This window comes from Octopus bimaculoides, chromosome 2 (genome assembly GCF_046866305.1).
Source record: "Octopus bimaculoides isolate indiv1 chromosome 2, ASM4686630v1, whole genome shotgun sequence".
NCBI lineage: Eukaryota > Metazoa > Mollusca > Cephalopoda > Octopoda > Octopodidae > Octopus > Octopus bimaculoides.
In genome coordinates this window covers 146,156,872-146,176,531 of record NC_142929.1, presented here as the reverse complement: position 1 = coordinate 146,176,531, position 19,660 = coordinate 146,156,872, and the positions used below count along the sequence as shown (strand labels likewise).

The 19,660-nt window shown below is 33.9% G+C and overlaps 1 protein-coding gene across 27 annotated transcripts in view; it reads left to right on the top strand.

Moving 5' to 3' along the window:
• LOC106875150 (FERM domain-containing protein 4A) overlaps window positions 1–19,660 on the top strand; it is a 363,595-nt gene that overhangs the window by 27,208 nt on the left and 316,727 nt on the right. For 24 of the 27 annotated variants that reach the window (XM_089347865.1, XM_089347856.1, XM_089347860.1 and 21 more), the window contains exon 2: window positions 13,820–13,877. The exons of the other annotated variants lie outside the window; for them this stretch is intronic. In XM_089347865.1, coding sequence (XP_089203991.1) covers window positions 13,848–13,877 — 30 coding nt within the window. In that variant the 5' untranslated portion in view covers window positions 13,820–13,847. The remainder of the gene's footprint in view (window positions 1–13,819; window positions 13,878–19,660) is intronic. 27 annotated transcript variants of the gene reach the window in all.

Sequence of the window (19,660 nt, the reverse complement as noted above, 5' to 3'; positions counted from 1 at the left end):
CACTTCCTATGAACAACCACTTTTCACAGTGTACTTGGTGCATATTTTGGTTCCAGAGATTGTCTCAAGCTAAGAGAACTTATCTCCTCGGCTATAGAAAAGTTTATGTTTAGAGTCACTACTCTCTCAGATAGGTAGCCTGTAATGTGGCTTCTGCGGTCCATATCAATGTAGAAGGAGAAGGCTTTAGCTACTGAATTGTGTGTGTGTGTGTGTGAACATGATGTGATCTGAAGTTCTTTGCTGAAAAGTTGTCTCTGTTATGTGGTGAAAAGTAGGGAGGAAGAGGTTGCAAAAGTGTTGTGACTGGAAGTAAGTCTATAATGCTACATAGAGGAACTTATCATGAAGTTGGAGTAAAGTTGTCACACTTAGAGAAAAGCATTTGAAGAGTACCATCCCATATACTGTTCTGACACAGACTAAATTGATTTGTATCACAAAACATTCTATGTTTCAAAAAAAATAATATACATATATATTATGGTATATGAATGTGTTATAATAATAGCATTGCTTGTCTCATCCTCATTTTTCATCTTTAAAAAAACCCCCAAAAAACCCCATTCTTTTAAATTCATTCCATCAGGAAATTTTCATCCATTTTCTTTCAGCTGTAAAAGCCAAGCAAAGCAACATAAAGCTGCTTTAGCTGTGAGACATTTATGAGAAGCTCAATATACTATTCTATATTGTGTTGAAACTAAAATAATTTGTAATACAAAGTATTCTAACATTGTAGTTTGCTTCTAAAGATAAATTGGAAAAAAACAAAAAACAAAAAAACTAATGGAAAGTAATTTACTCAGATGTGGAAATATGTTGAAAACAATACAATTTCTGTTAGCATATAGTAAGCATAAAAAAAATCTAATCAAAATTATGCTGTGAGGAAAAGATGACATTTGACTTAATGACATTTTGGTAGTTACAGAAGATAACTTTGGATATGCTTCATTGTTATTAGACCTCCTCAAGGGAGCATGGACTTCATCTACTTCAGTGGTTCTCAAACTGGGGTCTGTGGTCCCCTAGGTGACTGTGAAGTGATTTTAGGGGGCCATGAAGGGATGCTGAAGTATTGTGAAAATGGGGTCGCTTGAGAAAGTTTAAAAATTTCAAGACTTTGAATTTTTCATATGCTATCATCCCAAAATTTCGGTGGGTGCCTAGAGTAGAAAAGAAAGGTGCTTTTTACATGCCACCAGCACAGGTGCCAGTCAGGCGGTACTAGCATCAGCCACATCAATGATTTCACTTGACTCAACAGGTCTTCTCAAGCATAGCATATTGCCCGACGATTGAGGGGTTAATTACTCAGATGTGTGGCAAACAATTGTTAAGTTAGTATTAACATATTTAATGAAGTGAGTATCTTGATAGTGAAAATAAATTGTTTTTATTTTTTAACCTCTCTTAATCATTAGTCTCTGGTCATGTTGGGAACCAATTTCAAGGGTTTATTTTATCATATCAATTTCAGTAGTTATATCAGTCAAGCAACTGTTTTATTGAAATCTATTTGTTGGACTGCCAAGTTATAGGACACAAAGGAATGCAACATAAACAACCCTAGTTTTAAGACCAGTGTATGCATAAAAGTACACACACTCACTTACAGATATGCATATACGACAGCTGTTTGTAGTTTCGTTTTTGTCTTCTAAATTCCCGTTCATGTTAAAGAAGTTTCTGTGTAGTGGAATCAAACCCAGAACCATGGAACCTTAGGCAAATGTCTTCTACAATGGCTTTAAGTTGACCATTTTGTTGTAAGTGGAGTATGGTAGAAGGAAACTGTGGAGCAGCCTGTTGCCTTTGTGTGTGTTAGTGTATATATATAATCCATATTCAATTAATAGAAGAAAAGAAAATGGAGAGTTGAAAGTTAATAATTATTTATTAATAAATTGAAAATTTTATGAATTTATTAATAAATAATTATTAACTTTCAACTCTCCATTTTCTTTTCTTCTATTAATTGAATACGGATTATATGCCTATTTTTTATCTATTGATTTAGAGAAATTTTATTTCCCCAAAATCTCTTTAAGAGGTTAATATATCTTCTAATTAACTGATATATATGTGTGTGTGTGTGTGTGTATATATATATATATATATATATATATATATATATATATATATATATAAAATCATCATCATCGTTTAACGTCCACTTTCCATGCTTGCATAGGTTGGACGATTTGACTGAGGAATGGTGAACCAGATGGCTACACCAGGCTCCAATCTGATTTGGCAGAGTTTCTACAGCTGGATGCCCTTCCTAACACCAACCACTCCGAGAGTGTAGTGGGTACTTTTAAGTGCCACTGGCATGAAGGCCAGTCAGGCGGTGCTGGCAACGGCCATGCTCAAAATGTGTATTTTACATGCCACCTGCACAGGAGCCAATCCAGCGGCTCTGGCAGCGATCTCGCTCAATTGTCTTTTCACGTGCCACCGGCACAAGTGCCAAGAGAGAGAGAGAGAGTTGGTATGAAAGTAAATTCATTTTTTGCTTTCACTAGACACAGTCACCATAGAATATTTTCTGCCATGCTAGATGTGCTTTTTGTAGAATCCCTAATGAATTATATACTTTTTTAGGGTCATATGATGGCCAATGTGACCAAATTTTGTTGGTCCTGTTTTTGGAGTCACTTGCTTCATTAAGGCATTTAATTAACAGTTCTATCATCATTCCTGTATCTACTACATTTTCATTTGATTTTTACATTTTGGCATATGTAAACATTGACCAATACATCAATAAAATATATATTACCTACACTATATCCTGGCAAAAGGAGTAAGCTATATTAGCAGAAAATTTTGTGCCAGCTATGGAGGCTAAGAACTAACTTTGGCATTAAACAATATTTTTGTTTTCTGTCCTGGAAATCTTCCATAGTTTTTTTTATATACTTATCTCTGAATATTTTTCAGAAATAAGAAACTGGGTGGGGAAGAGTGACTTGTTTGGCATTTTCTTCAGTGAAATTTGCTCTAATGGTGGCCAAATTAGTTTGGAAGACATGTTCTAGTGGACAATCAGTTCATGGAGAAATTGGATAATTTAGAATTGTGGACCTAATGATCATAAAGTTTTGACATAGAATTAAATAACATAAGAGAAATATTTGAAAGATTGCTCAGTTCTCTAGTCTAGCTTATATCGGATCTTTTTTTTTTTTTTTGTAAAGTGTATAAAACAAATGAATTATCTCTATTTTGGAAGTTAGAGTAAGCTAATGTTTCTATGTAAATCTTCAATAAAATATGCTGCTACTGTAATTGAAACTTTTCAGTACATTCCATTGTTTTTAGTATAGTATTTCGTTCAAAAGTAAATTTATTTACATTCTTGTTCTTAAAGCAATAGCATCAAACTATAATAACCACTAAATTGTTATGTCATGGACTAAGGTTACTGATCAAATAGTATTGGAATCTAGTAAAGGTAAGTTCTCAGTGGGATAATTCTACCACCTGGTTTTGATCTCTGATTGTAGCCATTTCAAATCATGTCTCTAATGTCTCTGATTTTTAACTCTCAAAGATTACAGGAACACTTGTTAACAATCACCTACTTTGTTGCTTTAAGTCTCTCTTTTCTCATTGGTACCATTTGGTACAATTTCTGTGTATCTTAGCCTTTCTTAATCTTTCATGCTAGTGATCTTTTACCTTTGAAAACTTGTGTGAAAGAAATGTTACTGCACTTGACATTTGTAAAACTTTTGACTACAGGTGGTATGAGAACTTCCTAGCTAAGTTGGTCTTGTATGTGGCCAATTTGTCTCTATCTTTTGGATTGGAAGTCTCCTGTCAGACCATCCCATTGCAGTATGCAGTGATGATGAAGCTCTTTCCAGGCCAGATCCTATCAGCTCTTATGTACACCAAAGGTTTCATTCTCTATACATATACATTAGCCCTTTACTCTACTTAATGTTACTTCTAAACACACAAACTACTATAAAAATTATACTATCTTTCTGGTTATTTGACAAAGACTCACTGACCAGCACATTATATCCACCATCTCACAGACAGTTTTCTGTCTATCTCTTCTATTGCTATTACAATGGCCTCTGTTCTGAGTTTTAACTGGAATTTCCCTCTTTGTCCATGTTTTTCCTACCAGCCACCCATCTTTACTAGTTTGAACTGAACACTAATTGTGTTAGCTTTACTTTTTCATTAAAAAAAAAAAAATGTTATATTATTTTGGTATTTATTGAATTTTTTTTCCAGTAAAAATAATACTAGTTTTTTCCATTTATATTCATAAATATAAAAATAATTTTCCAATCCATGCCAACATGGAAAACGGATGTTAAATGATGATGAATTTCAATGTAACTTTTAGCTATTTAGGTTTTTATTATAATTAAACAAATAAAAAATAGGGCTACATATTTAAAACTTGGTGAAATTTTGAAAATTATTGGAACACAAACTAACAGCTTTGTTACTTAATATGTGCAGCATTTCTCAAAAAAAAAAAATAAATAAAATTAAAATTGTCCTCATCAAATTTGTAACTTTATTCTAACAATATAAGTGTGCTTAAATTTTTAATCACTACTATTTCTGTTTGTGTTGTTGTTTTTTCAATTGCAATGATTTTAAGTAAAGAAAATTAGATTCGTCTCAACTTTTGTTTACTAGATTTCAATGTTCTTTACTTTGTTGAGGCAGCAAACTGACAGAATCCTTAGGATGCTGGGCAAAATACCTAACAGCGTTTTGTCCATCTTTATGTTTTGTGTTTGAATTCTGCTGGGGCCAACTTTGCCTTTCATCCTTTTGGAGTAAAATAAGTACTGTTTGAGCACTAGGGTCAATGTAATCGTTTAACCCCTTCCCCTCAAATTACTGACCTTTTGCCAAAATTTGAAACCAGTATTCTTTATTTTGTTGAACAGGTTATTATCGCAAGTGAAACAAATTTGCATTAATAGATTTTTTTTAATAGAGAAATTAACATATCTGTAAAGTAAGAAAATCTGTTAAGATTCAGAATGTAAGCAATTGATGCTGAAGTTACCCAAAGGAATTAAATTTTATTTCTTTTTCATTTGCTTAGTCACTTTAAGCTAAGTGAGTATAGATTTGTTGCTTTACACAACCAATATGAGGCACAATGGCTCTTGGATGACCATAAGGTCAGGAGTTCAAACGTTATTGGAGCCTGCTAGATTCAGGCTGTTAGCAGTAGGAAGGGCATTAACTTTAACCCTTTAGCATGTCAAATGCAATACTTATTTATTGACATTATTTTGAAATAATATTGCATTATCTCATAGCTCTGAGATTTCCATGAGGTGATTGTTGATTTTTAGAATGACATTGTCAGGTTGATGCGAGAAGTTGCATCTGGCTGGTTTGAACATAAATTAAGGTAAAATATTTGGGATGGATATGGTCAGTTTAAATGCTAAAAGGTTAAATACAATATATCCAATGAAAAACACTTCACTCATTAAGATATAGAGTGAAATTTAAAGGTGGGATTTAGTGTGGGAAATGATTAACCCTTTTGTTAATCTATTTCTGTTGAAATACAGTGTCTTTGTTTCCATTAATTTTGAAAATAATGAAGACTTTAATAAAATAATTTTGTCATTATTAAGCTGGTGTTTGGAACTGCCAAATCAGATTGGAGCCTGATGTAACCATCTGGTTTCACCAGTCCTCAGTCAAATCGTCCAACCCATGCTAGCATGGAAGGCGGATGTTAAATGACGATGTTAATGGAAGGTTTTAATTTAGATAATTTTAAACAAGAAGTTGGTGTCGTAGTACCAGGTGTGATTTCAGGTGGGTTGGTATCAAAATGATTGAACTGAAAAAAAGGGAGAAATAATCCCTTTTAACTAGGCATGTTCTTGATGTTTAACAATTTGTGATAGACAACTGAATTTATTGGGCTATTATAGTACTTATTTTAATAACAGGGTTCTTGTTTGGTGAGCAAGTGATCTTTTCAGATTTGAGACATGGATGCAAAAGGGTTAAGAACTATTGGTGTAGTTAGAGAACTCTCCAGTAACTAATTATAAAAGTAAAATGGTCAGTTTAAAGACATTTAAATTTAAATCTATTCGGAGCATTTGGTTATACAATATTGGAATTGCCAGTTAATGAGGTCTAATGAGACTGAAAATATACCTGTAGGTGCCACTTTGCTCACTAAGAAAAGTGAAGGGGGTCCCCCCCCCCCCTCTAAACATGAAAAATTAAATTTTCTATGAAATTAGTTATTAATTGAAATAATTTCCCTTTTTCTTTGAGATGTTAACAGTTACCCCTAGTTTTTATCTTTTTCCAGCTAAAATGTAATTTTCAGTTCACTGAGAATGTTTTGTGTGCATCATTCAGTATGTCATCACCTACCCGAATTATCTAAATTCATGCCTTTGCCCCACTTTAATTATTTTCTTTAGCTAACCTTTTGTAAATAGTGTAGCAGAGTTTTGCTACACTAGCTGTGTTCATGACCATGTAGTCAGTAGTGGGGTACCTTAACCACACTACTTATATTATGATGGAAAAGTCAGTTTTTGTTTGTACTGTGTGTCATATGGAAGCTCAACTAATAGGTATTATTACTGAGACGAATAAGTTCAGTCTTTGACCATTATAAAGTTTTCTTTTTTATCAGTGCATTATAGTATTCAGTCATCTACTTGGGATTATTTTATTTTAGTTTATCCGTCTGTTTTAGGAGAAACAATAGCTCATCTATGAATATTATCTGCATTCAATTGAGTAATACTTTCACTCGTGTAACAGTATGAAGCCAGTACCAAGAATTGACCTTTTCGTGCTTCTTGCTGCTAACTGAGGCATTTATAATCATTTACTTATTGAATTTATATGATAATCTAGTACATAAATTATTAGAATAATCAAAAGGATTACAATAACAAAACCACATGAGACAAACTAAGCTGACCATCGAAAGATGGTGGTACTGTCACAAAGTTATAGCTTTAAGTAACTAAGAGCTTTACACCGATGAACATTTGGTGACTTTATATGAACATCTGTTTTCTTGAACTATGATAGTATAATTGTGCTGGTATTCAAATTTTAAATTGTATTCATACCATATTGAACATTCAATGATCTGAGCTGTTATTAAATTTTGAATATATTTAAAAGTATACTCTGTCTCAAACTTGTATACAGTACAAAAATTTGTACTCTAAGCTTGTATATCGTACATATTCTTTTCATTGGACAATCAAATAAAGCTGACTAGTTTGTGATGTATAGCATTACTTTGTTGGGTGTAATGAAGAAGTAAGAAAAGATACTATTGTTTTGATTTATTTATCATTCCTAACTGTTCAGAATGTTTTAGCTATATCACCACTCCTAAGCACACTTATATGTCATACTATCAGTCCTCTACTACTTAAGTATGATATATATTCACTTATTTAAAAGAATCAAATAAAAATAATCTTGTCTTGTGATATCATGCTGCAAGTTTTATGCTCTGAAGAAGAATCAGTTTTAGTGTAATAGCTGGATGTAGCTTTGTTGTAATGTATGTCATTTGTGTATCACGTAACTCTTGATCAAATGAGGTTGGGAATTGGTCAGTCATTTTGGTGAGGAAAATAATTGTTTTTAAATATATCAGGTGTAAATTGTTTTCATGTTCACATTTAGAAATTAATGTTTCTTGTTGCAGTTGTTGACAAGTTTAGTCAATTGAATGTAAATTTTCTTGAGAAGCAAAATTTGCATTTGTTGAACAGGTAGATGGGATGAAGCATGTGTAAGAGGTGTAATACTACATGGTAGAAAGAACTGGACAATAGATTCAGAAGACTTGTGATAGCTACAAAGAAATGTTTTACTGGATGCCCTGTGTCAACATGTGTAAAGGTGATGTGCAAATGATATGAAAAATAGATTGGCAGTAAGGGTATTTGGTAATGTATAGTAGAAGTGTAGTTATAAAAGTATAGACATAATATAAATGGATAACACTTGCTATGTACTAACAGTGGAAAGTAGCCATTGATAGAGAAAGATATGAAGTGTGAGATCAGCTCTTAGGACACAGTAACTCACAGATGAGATAACACAGGAAGGTGGGTGGAAATCTTTAATACCTCAGATCCATTTATCTTATACAGCATGAAGAAATGGTCACAATGATGACTCACCTATAATTAATTGGTATATTTTTTAGTATCTGTTCATTAGCCTTGTCTCTTTTAAACAAGTAATTTGTTTTTGACCAGACACAAAATTTCTTTTTTAAAATTTATTTAATATTTTACTGACATGAAGTGAATTACTGTCTGAGTAACTGAGAAAAAGTAACATTGCATTTTCTTCTCTTGTCTTTTGGTCATATTTGCAGTGTATTCCTTCCATTTAACCACAAAATAATAAATATAATGTCCTCATATAGATACAATGCTCTCACATCTTGAACATATAACCATAACTCCTAAACCCTGTCTAATATCCTATCGTTTTAATAAATATGCATTATGTTAAAAATAGCTCATTTAACAAAATGAAAATAGATGATAGGATCAGTGGAATGATTTTATTTTTATATTTTCCAGCTGCTGGCCACTCAACTGTGAAGTTGGAATTATCAGCCAAGCAAGCATAGAGCAAGCAGGGTTTATTTTACCTTACTCAGGGGACAAGATACAATGCTCATGACCATGTAGTCATTAGACCAGCACCTTAATGACATCACATATATAATGATGGGAAAGTCAGTTTTTATTTGTCATGTGTGTCATATTGAAGCTTAACCAACAGATATTACTGAGAAGAATAAATTCAGTCTCTGTTACCAAATTTTCTGTTTTATCAGTGCATGACAGAATCTTTATTTAAGTATTCAGTCACCTACTTGGGATAATCACATTTTAAACACCTTTAAGCAGAAAATGAAAATATATATAAACTGGAAACTAGAATAACAAAACTTTATTATTACTCATTTTACATACTGTATAGTCCTTGGTAGAGTTGATGAATATCAACAGGTCACTGGAATATATGAAAAAAAAAAAAATAGTTTCCCATGAAACCAGGCATAATAATGATTTATTTTTATAAATGTGTACAAATGTACAAATACATGAACTACTATTCAACCAAACATGCTAAAATTAACATAAATATGTGTCATATATGTACCGACATTTTAGCTTTATTTTTATTGAATGGGTCAGGTAGTCTTTTTGGTACATGTTGATATTTAAAATTTTCTACTTCATATATTTATCAATAAAAAAAACTAATAGTAAGTTACATTTTGAATTTTTTTAATAAATACATAAAAACAAGCTAAAACTAAATAAACCTATAATCTCTTTCATATGTGTTCTATTCTGTTTTTACTAAAACATTGACCTTCAGAAAAAAAGGGAAGAACCTTAGTTTTTCCATTATTTTTATCTACTTTTTCTCCTGTCATCTGGTTATCCAAATGCCATCAAGAGGAAGTATTTTTTTGTAGTTCTTCATTTGAACTTTAGACTTTTGGTTTGTGATTGTCATTTATAATGAGGGTTTCTGGTGAATGGAACATTCATATAAATACAATATATATATATATATATATATATATATATATACGACAGCTTTTAGATATTTGTTAGTTTGCCTCTGTTTTATGATAGATATATTAGTTGTTTTGATTTTATGACAAGAAGCTTGCAAGAGGTTTGCATTAGGTTTGATAGAGTAGACTTATAATCAAATATACTTCAGCTGTGATCATCATCTGTTTTATTTTTTCAAACAGTCATTTATGCCCATCTTATTCAATGTGACCTTGATTTGAGGAGATTTGGCTGTTGTTATACCTAGGGACCACCTAGAAGTTCCTTTTTGCCTTAAGTATTTTCTAGTGGCTGTGTCATGTCAAGATGATAGATTATACAAATAGACCAAAAAAGTGATAAGATATTAGGAAGATATAAACAAGTTCAGTTTTTGTGCACTTTAGGATTGATCCTGTCTAGAAGAGATGCAAATTGAGAAGACCTAGAATTTGCTCTCAGATAGTTATGACCTGAAAATTATGGAACATTCTACAGATCTGAGTTATGAATTTGTTTTGATTTAGCCATAATTTTACTGCCACTGAGAATTATGTTAATTTGCCAAAATATTTATCTCTCTGGTCCAAGATTTTTTATTTCTTTCACAAAACTATTCTCTTGTTTCTTCCTGTTCGTATATATTATGATTAAATAAAATATGAATCAACAATGTTTACGTTTCCTTTGCTTTTCCAGTTTCTATTTTTGTAGTCTAAAAAAGTTGTAATTTTGATTTCTGTTCTAAAATGATTTATAACACTGGTGCAGGGCCATAAATTTTTTGAGTAGAAGCATGGTTATTTGAATCGGGAAGAACTTACATTAGTGAGGATCCTGGTAGAATTTAAACTTGCTTATGAAGAGAGAGAAAACATGATATTGAATGCTGAGGACATATGTAGGCTTGAAAGAAATGAAGCTAGTATGATCTGCTGGATGTGTAATGTCAGTATGCATACACAACAGAGTGTAAGTGCCCTGAGAGAAAAGTTGGGCCTAAGAAGCATCAAATGTGGTGTGCAAGAGAGTCAACTGTGCTGGTATGGTCATGTGTTATGTATGGATGAGGACAGCTATGTGAGGAAGTGTCACTCCCTAACTATAGAAGGAACCTGTGGAAGAGGTAGACCCAGGAAGACATGGAATAAGGTGGTGAAGCATTACCTTCGAACATTAGGCCTCATAGAGGCAATGACTAGAGACCAGGACCTTTGGAGATATCTTGTGATTGAGAAGACCTGGCAACTAAAGTGAGATCGCAGCTACACATGTCTGGCCCTGTTAAGAATACCCCTGATGGATATGATATGCTTGAGAAGACCTGTTGAGTCAAGTAAAACTAATATCATAGCTGTGGCCAGTGTCCCCTAACTGGCTCCTGTGCTGGTGGTACGTAAAAAGCACCATCCAAATGTGATTGATGCCAAGTCTGACTGGCTCTTGTGCTGGTGGCACGTAAAAAGCACCCACTACACACTCGGAGTGGTTGGCGTTAGGAAGGGTATCCAGTTGTAGAAACCTTGCCAGATCAGATTGGAGCCTGGTGCAGCCGCTGGCTCTCCAGACCTCAGTCAAACTATCCAACCCATGCCAGCATAGAAAATGGACATTAAACGATTATGATGATGATGACTCAGTCCAGCACTCCCAATGTAAATATTGATCCAGCATCAAATTAAAATCTGCTCAACTTAATTGAAATGATAAAACAATGGAACAGATAAAGAAGCTAACAATGTGTTAATGAATTCAAATCCTTGCTAAGCATTTCATTGTATCTCTGTGTATGACATTTTATTTTTGTTACTTCTGTGTACTTAGCTATACAAAATGTTTTGAAAATATCTGGGAAAATCTAACAGATTATTGTCCTGGCCAGAAAACCCAAATTTAAATACTATTTCAATATTTCTTTTGAGGTTTGAGATAGGATTAACTTTCTGCAAGCAAGATATTGTAAGCAAAAGAAAATTTTTTTTTTCTTGATACTTATTATTTATTACTATTAACATTGTTGGGTAACTAAAGACTAGGTTTTTGAATTTGTTTTATGTTCCTAGTAATAACATCTGATCAATTTCCTTCTGGCTTTCCCTCGTCTGTAAAAAAAAAAAAAAAAAATGAGAGAAATAACTCAAGAGGGTCAATAGTATGAATTTAGATTATTCAGGTAGGTTGTGATGTACAAACTAACATATACAAAAAATACATAGTTAATGGAAAACAATGCCCTCATTGCATAATTGTCAATTTTATGTCTGCTTTTCCATGATGGGATGGTTTAGATGAGACTTTTAGTAGCAGTGTTTTACAGTCACTCCTTTTAGACACATCATTAGGAACACACAGGGACACACTGTGCCTATTCTAAAATCTGGGGTGTACACACACGATAAGGGAGATTATATCAAGAAATTAAAAAATACTGTTACAAAAAACTGAATTTCGAAGTTTAAGAATAAAATAATCTGATCTTTGTTAGCAGGTAAGGTGACAACTGTAGGTATGATTTAGTTTTATTTGACCTCAGATAATTTAAAAATTTTTGTATGTTTTTAGTAGACCTTATAAAAATCTGCTCACTAATTAGAGCAGAGAAGTACTATGCTTTTCTGATGAAGTTTAATAAGGCGAAAACAAATCTATAACTGTCACCTTTGCTTAGATTTTTTTCCAAATTATGAAATTCAATTTCTTGTAAAGTGAATTATTAATTTCTTAGAATTATTTCCCCCCATTTCTTTTTGCTTACAATTACCACCAGGTCTCTTATTTGTTTTCCTTCTGCTTTGAGGCAAATTTTCAATCATTAAGAAATTTTTGCATACATTATTTTCAATATGTATCTGAACAAACCGTAGTTAGTCTGAGATCACCATTCTCTTTACTGGTATGGGTTGGATGCTGGCAAACCTGAGGATTATGCCAAACTCCTGTCTGCTTTCGCATGGTTTCTATGACTGGATGCCCTTCTTAGTGAGAGATAGATATAAATCAGTTGTGTTCTTTTTTCTTTTTCAGTTGTCAACCATTTTAAACTCCTGAAATATTTGTTTTTTATTATCCGATAGACTTTGTCTACCTGAAGCATCACTGTTTTCATAGACTGTAAGTTTTACTGGAGATATTTGACTTTTCATTTAACTCTGTTGCTACTGTCATGACAATGCTTCACGGAATTTCCCCCCTTTAATCCCACCATGCAGCTGTTCTTTGAATGTTTATTAACAGATGCACAAATTCCACACCTACATTATATTGACAGATCTACATTTTCAAAGTCCTTGAAAACTAATCATTTAATAAACATACTCATTAACTATATAAGTGACTATTCTTTGGATGATATTTTATTTATATAAAAATAATCAATATGAAAGACAAATGATACTCTGTATATGTCTTCTACTTTGCCTCAGTTCTGTACTATTTATAAACTGGCAAAATATTGTTGTAATAGATATAGCTGTTGTTAGCCATTATCAAATAGATCTGTGATCAAAAGTGTTCCAGCTGTGACCATCACCCCTCTCTTTCCTTTTTTCTCTCTCTCTCTCTCTCCATAATTGTATTGAGGACTAAATTATGCAAGTTATCTTTCAGTTATATAAAACATTAGCATGTGATTTGAGGTAGACTTGACTGATATTTGTAGTAGATTAGTGACCACATAGTGGATCCTTCCTTGTCTTGCTATTCTCTTTGTCACGACCTCTGCCAGTCTTTCTTGCCACCTCTTCTTCATCCTTCACTATAATTTTATTTCCGTGACCATTTCCGTCTCCTTTTTGCTCTGCCCATGTCTCCCATTCTTGTTTTCATTCTTGCTCTCTGTATATGCTTGAACTTGATAGACTCTGCTATATCTAGAAATCTAGCTCATTCAGGTTTCTCTACGATTTGGCTATTTTCTCCCTCTTGTATAATTATTTTCTGTTTTGAGAGCCATTAACTTTGTGTGTGTGTGTGTGTGTGTGTGCGTCTGTGCGTGTGTGTGTGTGTGTGTGCGTCTGTGCGTGTGTGTGTGTGTCTGTTTGTCTGTTTCTTTCTTTTACTCTGCTTATATTTTTCCCTACTTTATTTCTTTCTCTCCATTTAAATTATGCTCTCTAGTGATATGCTGCTCTCTGGTATCAATGTCTCCAATATTGAAAAATAAAATAATTGCAATTTTTTTTTTTTAATTAATAGTTTCTTTTTATCTTTTATTGCAGTATGTAACTCTAATTTTATAAAAGAGGAATGCTGAACAAGGACTCCAAATTCAGTAATGTAAGTGAAATTTTTCCATGTCACCAATATGAACATTTAATGTCCACTTTTTCATGCTCGCATGGGTCAGAAAATTTGTTGAGGTTGATTTTCTACAGCTGGATGCTCTACTTGTTGCCAACCTTCACCTGTTTTCAGGGAAGGTAATATTTTCCCAGGTTTCATCATTTTTTGCTTGTATGATCATGGTGTTCATTTACAACTATCTTATGGTATTAAGACATTAGCACACTTGAACAAACACCTGCATGTACACACATACACACATGATGAGCTTCCTTCAGTTTCCATCTACCAAATTCACTCACAAGGCTTTAGTTGACCTAGAGCTATAATACAAAGCTTGCCCAAGGTGCCCTGCTATGGGACCAAAAACCATATGGCTGGGAGGTAAACTTAGCCACACGATCAAACCTGCTCCTATCATCATTATCTTCCAGTGTTTTAAATCCTGGTTTTGTCCCCGTTAATGGAGGTGGCCAGATCTACCTTAATGCCATAGCAACCGAGGTAGGCAGGTGCAGCTCACTCCAACCTTAGGGCTGGCTGGTGCCCATTCTCCTTTGCTATCATATAATCATATAACTAAGTAATTTCTTCAAACTTCTATATTGCTCTAACAGTATACTTTGGTCTATTGCTCCTATTTCATATTGCATTACAATGTTTGGAACCCACAAAAAAAAAAATATTTTAACCAGTGTGTGAGTGTATGTATGTTTGATTCAGTTTAATCAAGCAGTTTTAAGGTGTGTTGGCAAAATTTTCTCCTTTTTGAAAGACATTGTTCACACTTAACAAAATATACATCCATTTGAAAAAATTAACACCCTTTATGATAATCCTGCTTCCATCTATATTTAGAGTTAAAATCCTAATGAAATTAAATTTAAACTTCATCGTTCCTAGGTCAGTAAAATATGCACCAGTCAAGTACTGGGGTCAGTTTCATTGACTATTCCCTAAATTGATGGCCATGTACTTTTGTTAGAATTATTATTGTTGTACAGAATGGTTGCTTGAGCATGCATTAACCAAATAAAAGTTAATGGGGCTTGAAGCTCATTATCTGATGATGTAAGGCCACATCAGCCAGAAATATGGTTTGCTGGACCAATGGTCCTGTTAAGATGCCTGGAGTTTGGTTTCAGCCACATCCCCCATTGGCTAAAATCTGGAATTAGGCTATGATTAGAATAACCAGTCTTACCCAGAGGACACTCGCTGAAAAGCCTGACAAAAGTGGTGAAGATCATCACCATTATTTATTACTGCTTGACTTGTGTCATGTCCTAGTTTTCATCTGATCAGATTGAAATACCCGTTTTTTGCTATGTGTGAAAGAGATGTATTCCTCTAGTCAGAAGGTTCATCTTTTGGCATATTGACTATGAGTGTTAGAAGAAAATCTGTTGAAAGCATCAGTCAGCTTTGAGTGTCACCTACTCATTGTTGTCCTGTTTTGTTTCTTGAAATAGTTTTGTAATGTCTTATGTCACAGCTTAATATCATTCAACCTGAAAGAAACAGTAATTAAATCTCTCCCTTTATTAAAATAGACAAGACATTATTATAAAAGTCAGGTACCGGAAGTCATTTAATCAATTAATTACTCCCATTCATTCTCAGTTTACAATCTTATACTTTTGTTAGAAATTATTAGTATAAAAAAAATTCCCACTGATTTAAATCTTGTATTCACTGCTGTTTGTAAGATAGTTAACAACATATTACTTAATATTTTATTAATACTAACACGTTCTTTGTTAATTTCCTTTGACCTTTATTTCCATTCAACATTTCATAAATAGTTCAGTCATTTATGGCTTGCAAATTTTTATTAGACTCCATACCAAATAGGGCATGAAAAATGCCATTGATACAGATGTCTTCTTTAGTACTTATCACAGCAAGATCTTTTGAATTTTTTTATTTTTATTATATATTTATAACTTAGGCAGGCAAATTCACTGTTAGTTCTACCTGCATTATGTAATTTAGGGCAGTTTGGAAACAAATAGTGACAGAAATGATAGTGCAGAAACACTGAATCATTATAGTACCAAGACTTATCTGGTTATATTTTGAGGTTAAATCAGGTAATTGATTATTATGGTAATGTTGAAGAGTTCAAATCCACATCATGTATTTTACTCTGTGTATAGGTATGAACTTTATTTTGAGAATACAGACTAGAGGTACATGTGACAAACTGGCGTCCTCTCCAGGGAGAGATTTTCCTCTCTTCTGCTAAATACCAGAAAAGCTGGAGTTAAGCCTTATGTATATTTGAGCTTTATGAATGTAAGTTAATACTCTTGGGTTGATTCAGTTAGCTACACCTTTCTCCTGCAAACAAGGCCATGTACCTAGTGGAAAAAACAATGGTTTTTATTCAAAATGAACTCTTTTGGTACTCTAGTATAGCCATAAGACAGTGATCGGCTGTCAATTAGAGCATTAGTTAGAATAATTTGTTCTAGATGTGTTCTGAATTCAAATCCTGTTGAGATCAACTTTCAAAGTTGATAAAGTACCACTGAAGTCTTGAGATTGCTTCTGTTTTTCTTTCTATCTCTGGATCAAAGCCCCAACCCTTATTTGACCCAAGAATTGTGTTAAGAGTACGTGTTTCTATGGAATATTGAACCACCTTAATTGCTAATTTTGCAAGTAAGAATTCAGTTGATTGAGCAACTGAATGCTCTTTATCATAACTGATAAAGGATCTCTCCCTCTAGTGTAGAAATTCTTCAAAATTAGTTTTGATTCTCACCTGCAGTTTCAACATTCTCACTCATAATGTCAAAGTTGTGACTGCTTCACTTATCTCGGAAGTGAGATTCATAGCAACATTCATAGCTGTGAGTCTGAAGCCCTAAAATTACTTGGATGCAGTTGTGAACTTATTGGACAAGGGTGTTTGGCACTGCTGGTATCTACGCAGGAGGACAAAGGTTGGAGTCTTCAGGTCTCTGGTCTTCTTTGTCCTGCTCTATAGTTGTGAGACTTGGACACTGTCCAGGGCTCTTAGAAGCTACCTGAACTCTTTTGGTACAAGGATGCTTTGCAGGATTATGAGTTGCCATTGGTCAGATTTTGTATCACACCAGTGACTACTCAGAAACTGGGTTTCGTCCTGTTACTTGTATAATTCAGGAGTGCCAGCTCAGACTATTTGGCCACGTTGCTTGATTTTCCCAGTTGGATGCTTGTTACTGTGTTCTCTTCACTGAGAATCTGGCTAAGTTGATGGCTTGTGTTGGTCAGCCACATGCCGACAGCAGATGAGGAGGTATCTTGCAGAGATGAGGACTGATTGGGATTCTGCTCAGTGGGTCTCCCTGGAAGACCTGAGAATATACTGACAAATTGTGTATAAGCTAGCTCAAATGTCAGAGACTTTATGATATCTATTTCAGGGTTTTGCTTTACTGCATACATGTTGTAGCAGAGTTAACTTTGCCTTTTAACCTTTCATATTCAATAATATATGTACCAGTAGTGTGTGTATATATATATATATGTGTGTGTGTGTGTGTGTGTGTGTGTGTGTGTGTGTGTGTGTGTGTGCGTGCGTGCGTGCGTGCGTGCGTGCGTGCGTGTGTGCGTGTAGCATGGCCATTGCCAGTACCGCCTGACTGGCCCTTGTGCTGGTGGCACGTAAAAGCAGCCACTACACTCTCGGAGTGGTTGGCGTTAGAAAGGGCATCCAGCTGTAGAAACTCTGCTAGATCAAATTGGAGCCTGGTGCAGCCATCTGGTTCGCCAGTCTTCAGTGAAACCATCCAACCCATGCGGACGTTAAATGATGATGATGATGATGATATCGAGGTCAGTTCACTCAACTGTGTTCTTTAGTCATTTTACTATGTCTTCTAACTCTAACAAGCTGTTAGAACTACTAATCCCTACTATATCTAATGATCCTACTTGGTGATCCCATGTACATAACATTGCTAAACCTGCATTTTGCTATGTTATGTACACAAGGTAAACTTGCCTCATTAGAGTCCAAAACTTCAACTCTGATTAGTTACTGATTTTTCAGAAAGTTCATGTTATAGTTTACTATTTTCTCATTTGAGACAGTGCTGCTAAAACTCACACAGACATCTTAGATATATTCAAAAGAAAGCTTTCCTATTGATTGGCAAAAGCTCACTCACCAGCAATCAATTCAACTGCTGGTATTACCTATTTGGTTTTTTGCTGTGGCTCAACTACATTCGCCTCTACTTCTCTGAACTAGCAACTTGTACACCATCTCTACCAAAACTCACTTGACTAATCCATCTCTCCTCCCACTGTTGCCTTACTTGATACTCTAACCATTATGCCAAATCCTTCCTCCTCTGTGATAACTCATTGGAATTACCTCCCTTCACATTTTTCCATCAGACATTGGCATTTTGATATTCTAGCTGAATATCAACTATATCAATCCCACCAGTCTCTGAGAACTATGAAGGTCTTGGGTTCAACCCCTCCATCTTAAACAACTAAAACAAAAATAGTTAAAATAAATTAGAAGGTCATGTATGACAAAGAAGTATTTTGGTTGCATAGATTGGAGTACTGACTTTAAATGCATATCATGAATACTTAGCAATATCTCCAATGAGTTTCAACTCTAGCTACAGGTATACAAGTTACTTCAAGCTGCATCAGATTATGTGAGAAGTTAGCTTCTAATAGACTTTTCAGCCTGTTCAGAAGGAGATTTCTGTTATCTTCTTTCATGTTTAAGGGAAAAGCCAAGATAATTATCAGAGCTTGAAATTTCAGGAAAAGATTAACTGTTTGTAAATAAATATTGGATATCATTCAGTAAACTTTTTCCTTTTTTACACAAAATAAAATAGACTGTATATGGTGTATGTGTGTTATGGCCTATTTAAATTTCCTGGTTCACTCCCTCCATAGCTCAAGGTTCTTTGCCAAATGTTCATCAGATAACTGAATATCTCAAATAAAGAAAGCCCAAGTATTTGACAACCACTTGGCAAGAAATTCATAAACATTCAATTTCAAACAAACCAGTAAACATTTTCTTCCTATTTTAAGTACTTTTTCTTGATTTGTAACATCAACATTATACAGTGTGCACGTGTTTATGTGTGCATGTAAATATTTGTATGCACATGTGCCCATGTATGTGTATATAATATGACATTTAAGGAAACTGATTTTTTTTTTTGTAGAGCTGATGTAGCTTTCGTAAAAGTTAGTTCTTCACTGGGTTCCTTTGGTGTGTATATAAACTATAATCTCATGTTTCCTAAAGAAACATTTAAGAGTCAGTGCTTTGCTCAGGTTTTATGTCATTAATTAGATGGAGCACATGTCTTTTGCAGATAATTTTCCGTAGACCTGGGAATAAGGTGAGTTGAGACAATGTGTGAAGTATTTTGTTCTAAAATATATCAAAATCAAAATATCTGCAATAGATTTGCAAGAAGTTCTGTGTCTTAATTACCCAGCCAGCTTGCCTCTACATTAGATTTGATAATGGAATGTAATTGTTTGGTAAGCAGAGGTTTCCCTGTATTTCATAGAACAAAGGAGACAGTTAATAGATATTGATACAATTCTAGAAATTATGAAGTTTTGAAAACTGCTTTCTTGGATATTTAGTCTAATGTAACATATCTTGTTTCTAAAAACCCCTTGGGCTTTGAAAAAGTCTGCTATTCAGTTCTGGTCTTATTACATTAGTAGATGAGAAATTCTTCTCTGGATAGGATGCCAAGGCCCCATTGCATATATCATTCTCAGATCTG